Source organism: Macaca fascicularis, chromosome 2 (genome assembly GCF_037993035.2).
Source record: "Macaca fascicularis isolate 582-1 chromosome 2, T2T-MFA8v1.1".
NCBI classification, from domain to species: domain Eukaryota; kingdom Metazoa; phylum Chordata; class Mammalia; order Primates; family Cercopithecidae; genus Macaca; species Macaca fascicularis.
In genome coordinates, this window is record NC_088376.1 from 120156028 (window position 1) to 120165250 (window position 9223).

At 48.2% G+C, this 9223-nt stretch overlaps 2 protein-coding genes across 12 annotated transcripts in view; one reads left to right on the forward strand and one right to left on the reverse strand.

The window, feature by feature from the left end:
• Positions 1–9023, reverse strand: part of ARHGEF3 (Rho guanine nucleotide exchange factor 3) — a 347163-nt gene extending 338140 nt beyond the window's left edge. For 5 of the 11 annotated variants that reach the window (XM_074032546.1, XM_045386029.3, XM_074032549.1 and 2 more), the window contains exon 1: positions 8990–9023. The gene's annotated coding sequence lies outside the window, so the exon portion shown is untranslated. Of the gene's footprint in view, positions 1–8307 lie in introns of all 11 variants that reach the window. The other 6 variants (XM_074032547.1, XM_065540808.2, XM_074032548.1 and 3 more) reach the window with 2 other exon arrangements.
• On the forward strand, positions 3163–5219 carry SPATA12 (spermatogenesis associated 12). Its single transcript, XM_015446084.4, has one exon. It carries the CDS (start codon positions 3492–3494, stop codon positions 4068–4070), a length of 579 nt encoding a protein of 192 aa, XP_015301570.1. The 5' UTR covers positions 3163–3491; the 3' UTR covers positions 4071–5219.
• Positions 9024–9223: the final 200 nt, after the last annotated feature.

Below are 9223 nucleotides of genomic sequence, written 5' to 3' on the forward strand. Positions count from 1 at the left end.
TAAGATGGCAAAACTCCCCAAGTGATCTACAGAGTCAATGCAACCCCTATCAAAATCTCAGGTCCCTTTTTGCAGAAACTAACAAGCTGATCCTAAAATTCATAGGGAGATCCAGAATGGCCAAAATAATCTAGAAAAAGCAGGACAGGCTGGGCACAGTGGCTCACACCTACAATCCCAGCACTTTGGCAGGCCAAGGTGGGAGGATTACTTGAGCCCAGGAGTTTGAGACCAGCCTGGGTAACATAGCCAGACCCAGTCTCTACAAAAAATAAATAAATAAAAATTAAGAATTAGCTGGGTGTGGTTGCACACATCTGTAGTCTCAGCTACTTGGGAGGTTGAGGTGGGAGGATTGCTTGAGCCCAGGAGGTCAAGGCCACAGTGAGCAGTGATTGTACCACTGCACTTCAGCCTGGGTGACAGAGCAAGACTCTGTCTCACAAAAAAAGAAAAAAAGAAAAAAGAAAAAGAAGGACAAAGTTGGAGGACTCATAATTCCTGATTTCAAAACTTACTACAAAGCTATAGTAGCCAAGACAGTATAGACAGCCATACTGGCATAAGGATAGACATATAGATGAATGGACTATAATTGAGAATGCAGAAATAAATGCTTACATTTATAATAAACTGATTTTTGACAAGAGTATCAAAACAATTTAATGGGGGCCGGGCGTGGTGGCTCACGCCTGTAATCCCAGCACTTCGGGAGGCCGAGGTGGGCGGATCACAAGGTCAGGAGATCGAGACCACGGTGAAACCCCGTCTCTACTAAAAATACAAAAAATTAGCCGGGCGCGGTGGCGGGCGCCTGTAGTCCCAGCTACTCAGGAGGCTGAGGCAGGAGAATGGCGTAAACCCAGGAGGCAGAGCTTGCAGTGAGCCGAGATCGCGCCACTGCACTCCAGCCTGGGCGACAGAGCGAGACTCCGTCTCAAAAAAAAAAAAAAAAAAAAAAAAAAAAACAATTTAATGGGGAAGAAGAGTCTTTTCAACACATGGTTCTGGGACAACAGGATTTCCATATGCAAAAAATGAAGCTAGGCCCCTACCTCACACCATATACAAACATCAATTCAAAACCGATCAAAGTTCTAAATCTAAGAGCTAAAACTATAAAACTCTTATAAGAATATATAGGCATATGGCCAGTTGCAGTGGCTCATGCTTGTAATCCCAGCACTTTGGGAGGTCAAGGCAGGCAGATCACGAGGTCAAGCATTTGAGACCAACCTGACCAACATGGTGAAACCCTGCCTCTACTAAAAATACAAAAATCTGCCGGGTGTGATGGTACACACCTGTAGTCCCAGCGACTCAAGAGGCTGAGGCAGGAGAATCATTTGAAACTGGAAGGTGGAGGTTGCAGTGAGCTGAGATCATGCCACTGTACTCCAGCCTGGGTGAAAGAGCAAAACTCCATCTCAAAAAAAAAAAAAAAAAAAAAAAAAAGAATATATAGGCATAAGTCTTCATGACCTTGCATTAGGCAAAGGTTTCTTAGGTATGATACCAAAAGCATAGGCAACCCAAGAAAAATAGATAAATTGAACTTCACCAAAATTAAAACCTGGCACTTCAAAGAACACCATCAAGAAAGTGAAAAAATAACCCACAGAATGGTCAAAAAGTATTTTAAAATCATAGCTGATAAGGAACCGAATTCAGAATACACAAAGAACACTTACAACTCAATAATAAAGAGACATATAATCCAATTTTAAAATGGATAAAAGACCAAATATACATTTCTCCAAAGAAGATACACAAATGGCCAATAAGCACATGAAAGAATGCACAACATCATTAGCCATCAGGGAAATGCAAATCAAAGTCACAATGAGATGCCACTTCATACCCACTTAGGATGGCAATAATCAAAAGATGGATAATAACAAGTGTTGATGAGGATGTGGAGAAACTGGAAACCTCATGCACTGCTGATGGGATTGTAAAACGGTGCAGCCACTTTGGAAACAGTTTGGCAGTTCCTCAAAATGTTACAGTTACCATATACCCAGCAATTCCACTGCTAGATATATATTCAAGAAAAATAAAACCATATGTCCATAGAAGTTTGTATATTCTTCCCTAGGGAAGGGAAGAGCCAGGGCAGGTAAAAGAGAAGAGAAATGCAAATGGACAAAGAAAACACTCTTGGACATAATTAAATGGGAAAACATTAGTTGTTAGCACTGTCCCGGCCAAATAAAGAATTAAAAAAAAAAAAAATAGGCCAGGTACAGTGGCTCATGTCTCTAATCCCAGCACTTCAAGAGGCCAAGGCGGGAGAATTGCTTGAGCTCAGGGATTCAAGACCAGCCTGGGCAACATGGCAAAACCCTGTCTCTACTAAAAATACAAAAAATTCGCCAGGTGTGATGGCACATGCCTGTAGTCCCAGCTACTAGGGAGGCTGAGGCACGAGAATCACTTGAACCCGGGAGGCAGAGGATGCAGTGAGCTGAGATGCCACCCTGGGCAACAGAGCAAAACTCTGTCTTAAAAATAATAGTAATAATAAAAATAAATAAAAACAGGCCAGGCATGGTGGCTCACTCCTGTAATCCCAGCACTTTGGGAGGCCAAAGTGGGTGGACCACGAGGTCAGGAGTTCAAGACCAGCCTGGCCAAGATGGTGAAACCCCATCTCTACTAAAAAGTACAAGAATTAGCCAGGCACAGTGACAGGTGCCTATAATCCCAGCTACTCAGGAGGCTGAAGCAGAAGAATCATTTGAACCTGGGTAGCAGAGGTTGCAGTGAGCCAAGGTCATGCCAGTGCACTCCAGCCAGGGTGACAGAGTGAGACTCCGTCTCTAAATAAATAAATAAATAAATAAGTAAATAAATACAAAGAAACAAAATCCATTGGTAAGTAATACATACAAAATGAGCCCATTGTGTTGGTTTTCAAAGATACTCACAGGCACCCATGCTTGTGTGAGTAAACAAAAGCAAGAGAAATCTATGCCCAGTTGATCACAAATATACTCTCTGGAAGCAAGCCTGGGATGGGGAAGGCAGAATTTGATTTTTTACTTCTTTTTTTAATCTCAGCATATTATACCTATAATTACTTTTAACTCTACAACTTCTGATATGTTTACATTTGTGTTCAATAAGAATATAATCAGGATTTCTTATTTATGTTTCTAGCCAAAAGGGAAGGAAAGAGAGAGAAAGCCACTGGAGTTGGGTAGCGTGGGAAGCTGTGAAAGTGGACAAGCATAAAGAGCTTCCAAGGAGTAGAAACAGCAGGAGCAAAGATATGAACATGGGAAAACCTCCACAGTATCTGGGTGACTGTGGAGTTTGGCTCTGTTTGAGCACCCGGGGATGACTGCTGGTGGTGTGTGGCTGAAGGTGAATGGGAACAGTGCATTCAGCAACCAGGCTGCAAGAGTGCTGCATGCCCCTTAGGAATTGGCTCCGGCCAAGTGCCCTGGCCTCCTTTCCTGGAGCATTTTGGTTTTGACTTGGGCCCCATGTCCAGTTCTGCCCTGACTTGTGGGTCCACCTTGGAAAAGTCAGGAGACACCTGGGAAATGAAGGCACTAGACTCTTCCAGACTCGTTCCATGGCCACCCAGAGGCCTTGGGTCATCTACCCAACATCCCAAAAAACCCAACTGTGCACTGGCCTCATGCCAGGGGCCAGATGTTCTGCCAGGAGCAGCCTCTGCCCTCCCAGAGCTGACATTTCAGGGAGATGTGCGCCAAAGCGAGACCTGTCAGAGATATTTACAAACAGCCATCTCTCTTGACATCGCTGCACCCCAAATAAATCTTCTGGGAAGACCCTCTTCACCTCCAGCTCTCCTGATACAGCAAGACAGTTGTGAACAAGTTATTTATAACTCTATACCTCAATTTCCTGGTATGGAAGATGGGGATAATGAGAGGACCTGTGCCACAGGATGGTTGTGGAGACTGTATGAGGATATAGGTGCTGAGCCCAGTGGCACAGGGTACAGCCGTTCAAACCAACTGACATTTATTGAGGGCTGCTTTGTCAGGTCCCTCTCTACAGTATACTCCAACACACACAAACACACACAGCTGTAATCAGTGAGAATCCTGCAACATCTGAGAGTCTGGCAGCTTTTGTCTGGGCCTTTGCACATGCTATGCCCTCCCTTCCATCCCCCACCGGGGGTGACTCATAGCCATCCCTTTCTGCATCTCGTCAGATATCACTTTTTCCAAGAAGCCTCCCTGTCGCACCATTTCCCCAATATCACAGATGAAGGAAAAAAGACTCAGAAAGGTTAAGTTACTGGCACAAGGTCACACAATCCAGATCTCATACTCTTAGCCCCCTAGGAACCTTACACTGTATTAAATGACATCAATTGATCAATTAATGGAAAGAGTGGGACGCATGCATCTCCTGATCCCCGATCCTATACATTTTCATCTCTTTGTTGTTTCTATCAAAGCCTGCTAAGTAACTACTTTTCCTCTAGGTGAGTGCCACTAGGTGATGAGGTGAGGTAATCAAATGACACAAAAGAGGAAGGAGTCCACCACCAGGGTAGGTGCAGTGGAGCAAGTCTTACAATGTGCAGGATTATAACTCCAGCAATGACCCCTAGGCTCATGCTCATTCCCCAGGTGGCAGTTTCAGAACACATTGCTCAGGTCTCACCCTGTAAAGGTAGGTACCAACCTTCTAGTAAGCCATCAGAACACACAATGCCAAGATCTTACTCCAGCCACCTGCCAGGACCTGGGGGGCAGGAGGAGAGTTCTCCCTACATTGTCTCATTTTCCCTCCCCTTCTGCAGTGAGATAGACCATGTCCAGTGCTCAAGAGTTGACTGGCCACACTGGGGAGTTTGACCACAACCTTGGGCTCCATATGCATGGAATGAGGTTGCCTGCAATTGTCCATGAGGCTGCTCCCTCATTTGTCTGGGTTTATGCTCCAGTGCTATCTCCTCAGAGACCTTCTCTGACCAAAGCCAGCTCTGCCTCCATCCCATCACTCTGGATCTCCTTCCCCGGCTTCATCTCCATTACACTGGCCACTCTCCCTCACATCTTATTGCTGATCTAGTTGTCTGCTGTCCATCTCCACCACTGGGATGTAAACTCCACAAGGGAGGAATGCTGTCAGTTTCCTTGACTGCTGTGTGGTCAGTACCAGGGCAATGCCTGGCACAGAGTAGCCCTCTCTCCCTAAATGTTTTTGAATAAATGAAAAAAATGAGCTAAGTGGCTAAGATAGGTGTAAATATGACCTCAATTAGGAACAGTCTTGCCAGTCCTCTTTTTCTTTTTTTAAGAAAAAAAAAATGGGCCCAGCACAGTGACTCATGCCTGTAATCCCAGCACTTTGGGAGGCCAAGGCAGGTGATCACTTGAGCCCAGGTGTTCGAGACCAACCTGGGCAACATGGTGAAATCCCATCTCTACAAAAACTACAAAAATTAGCTAGGCGTGGTGGTGCATGCCCATAGTCCCAGTTACTCGGGAGGCTGAGGTGGAAGGATCGCTTGAGCCTGAGAGGCAGATGTTGCAGTGAGTCAAGATCACGCCACTGCATGCCAGCCTGGGCTCTTAAGAAAGCAAGACCCTATCTCTAAAAAAGAAAAAAGAAAAAGAAATGTGTACCCATTTTCATAACTGAATAAACAATTTTCATCAAAGTAAAAAAGAAAGCAAAGCTTGTCACCAAACCTCTTCACAGCAGACCTCACTCCACCCATTATGCTAGTAATATCCCATGAAGAAACTGACTCAATAAATTAGAATTATATATTAAAAATCTCATTTTAACTTGAGTTTCAACTTGTGAAAGTGAAGTGATATGAATTAAAGAATATTTGTACAAACCATTAAGAAAATGGGTCCAAGGATTAATTTTCTTTTAAATATAGCTAGGGTCACATTAATAAATTAAGGAATGATACAGAAAAATCCAGGAAAAGAACAAAAGAGAGAGAAAGCCCCTACCCACCCCTACCTCCAACCCAGTGCAGTTCAGGAGCCTGAACAATACAGAACTTGGCCTTGAAGGGTTACTAAACTATGGCAATGGCCTTTCTGCTTCATGCTTCTTTGCCTCAGACCCCCTCTGGTGACACATGACTGGGCAGCATACTAAGTTCTGGTCAGGAGCTCAGGGACCTTAGTTATGGCAGAGAACTTTAGAGATGGATATTGATGGATGCAGGATGGTCAGGACACGAAGCAGACCAGAGGGACTAGAACGGTAGCATGCAGGAGGCCACAGCTCGTCCTCATCACAGTGGTACAGGGACTGCATCTGGTTCTCTGTTCCCTCTCCTTCAATAGTTCTCTGTTCCCTCTCCTCCAATGGAACAGGCTATTGCAGGAGGCGACAAGTTCCCTGTGCCTAGAGGATTCAAGCTTAGGTTAAACAGTAACTAGGAAGAGATGTTGCAGAGGTGATTTAATCTGGAGGTGAAAGTATGCCACATTCATGGTCACTTTCAACCCTGAGCTCCCGACCAGCAACTAGTTCCTTTGCATTTCACTACTCTCCAAACTCGCCTCACTTCAGTCAATGGGTGTTCATTCACTCAGGACAGTTATTGTGCACCAGCTATATGCCATGGGCCAGGAGTCAGTAGTGAACAGGACAACACACCTCTGCCCTCTTGAATCCTATGTTCTCCTGGGTGGATGCACACAATAAACCCATAAATCAATGCATGAATAAGATCATCCCAGGCAAGCTCTATGAATAAAATACAAGAAAGAATGTGATAGAAACTAATGGGGGAGGGGCTGCTTTGGATAGAGTAGTCAGAAGAACCATCTGTACAGGGGAGACATCTGGGCAAAAGGGCAAGAAAGAGCCCAGCATGGAAGAAGTGATGGAAAAGCATGCTAGGTTGAGGGAACAGCAAGTGCAAAGGCCCTCAGAAGTCTTCTGAAAACTTGAACTCAAACGTTCATGAATTGCATCCCAGCCTAAAGGTCTCACCACAGGCCAACAGTGCCTAATCTCACAGCCTGCGTCTCTTTCCCCTAATTGACCAAGTCAAGGCTGACCTGTATTGCCTACTGAAAAGTGCGTTCTGGGAGGGTGAACAAGGGCAGCCCCCAATTTGCAGGGAATTGAGATGTAACGGGGGCAAGAACCTTCACTTTCCTACCAGAAGTTCAGAGTCCACTTACAGGCCTCATGGAGAATACAATGTAAGGGGAAACTTCTGGAAAAATAACTGTGCCTCATGTATATTTCAGGACATTCCCTGGGGCTCCAGGTACAGAGCTCTTATCTGTGGAGTTCAGAAGACAGAAACTAAATTTCCAAGAAGATACTAAACGGGTGCAGCCCAGGAGAACTCTACAGATGGAGGGAGCAATCTGCTAGAGATGAATGAATGCGGGAGAAGAAGACAAGATCAGGTCCCCGGACCCTGAAAGAGACTCCCGCACTCACAGAGACTAGACAATATCAGCCTGTCAGGGGACCCAAGGCCTAAAAGAATCAAGTGAAATCTACCCACCCTCCCCCCGCCAACAAGAGGCAAACATCCAATCGCACCCCAGAGCTTCCAAAGAAGATCCAAGACCCCACTTCCCAACAGAGTCCTTGACAAAGTTCATCTCTAATTCCACATTCTGAGATATACTTTGCACAAGGCTGGTTAGCCACAGGAAGTATTACAGCAAAGCTCAAATTTCCCAGGGCGGAAGAGAACACCATGGCTCCTGTGTAAACACCACCAGCTCCTTACCAGAAGAAGGGGAAGGAGCAACAGCCTGCAGACCCACCTCATTGAGAAGCTAGGGCTGTGTACGCGCTGTTAGATGTCAGTGATAATAATCACAAGAGCAGCTAACACAGAGGATTTATCCTGCCCCAGTCAGTATTTTAAGCACTTTATCCCTATACAAGTCTTTAAGGTTTGTACTATTTTCATCCCCACCTTACAGATGAGAAAACTGAGGCATAGGTAAGTGAAGTAACTTGCCCAGGACTACACAGCTAAGACAAAGATCCAGCGAAGCTCTCCTCCTCCACACCCCAGGGAAGAAAGTGGTTATACCTGGGTAGTGCATGAAACGCTTAAAAATAAGTTTCTACCGGTACATTCAGGTCAACTACCGTCTGGCAATTCCCACGTCCTCGCCCAGTGCGGGAAGCAAGCCTGGGACAGGCAGTAAATCCAGCAACCCGAGTCCTCTAGGAACAAGGCGCTCTGTTTCCGCAACATTCAAGCGCGTGATGGGGCCGCTGATAGTGCAAAAGCAGCTCTCCACCACCGCAAAGCCCATGGGAACCCGTTTCCACTCGGCTCAGTCGGCCTCAGAAAACGCTCACCCGTCTCTGGCTGCGAGGCACCCACGCTGACCTTAACCCCTTGGCGTCCGCCACCCTGGCGTCCTATCTCTGGATCTTCTGGCCGCTCGGTTTAAAAGATGCAGCCGCCGGGACAAGGGCCTCAGGCAGGCTGGGACGGTGCCCGCCGCCCGGAGCGCCCTGAGTCCGGCTCGCCCGCCGCGAAGTGACCCGCAGCCCTGTGAGCCGCCACCAGCAGCGCGCAACGCGACGCTGACCTGCGAGTGCCCCGCCAGGCTGGAGAAGAAAGTTGGGCGAAAGGGGCGCGTCCCAGGACAGGTGGCGCCTCCCTCCCAGGAAGTGGCTCCGGGAATTTTCGCTCAAGGGGCTACCCGGGGACCAGAGTCAGGGTCCCCAGCAGGAGCGACGACTGGTCGAGGTTGGCGGTGGCACTGCCCACTTGCACTGCGCCCAGTGCGCCCCCGTGCGCTGGACGTACCCTAGACCAGGGAGCGCTCAGGTCCCGCCGGGGGCGCCGAGACCTGGCGGGGTAACTCGGAGGTGGGAGTGGCGGGGGTCCAGCTCCGGGACCGGGGCAAAGGAGGAACCAGCCCGGAAGAGGGTCTCACTCCGGGAGATCTAGCGGGGGTGTCCCACCAAGGGGGTGTCCAGCCGGGAAGGGTCTAGCCGGGGAGCGGGGTTCCCGGCTGCTGCCCGCACTCACCTCGGCCCCCGCGCTAGTTCGGCCTCTCCAGGCTGGAGAACTCACCGCGGAGGCGGCGGCGGATCCCCTGGGCGGGGCGGGGCCGGGGGCGGGGAGGCCGGGCCGGCCACGTGGGCGGGAGGCGGGCCGGGGACCCCCGCGGGCGCCGAAGCCGGGCGACGCAGGACTAGGACGTGGCCACGCCCGGCCACCGCTCGACACTCCAGCTCCCCATGCACGGCCTAGGTCTACGGG

What these genes read in the sequence shown, in the direction of transcription:
- SPATA12 (XM_015446084.4), top strand. Translation starts at nt 3,492, where the DNA reads ATGTCCAGTTCTGCCCTGACTTGTGGGTCCACCTTGGAAAAGTCAGGA.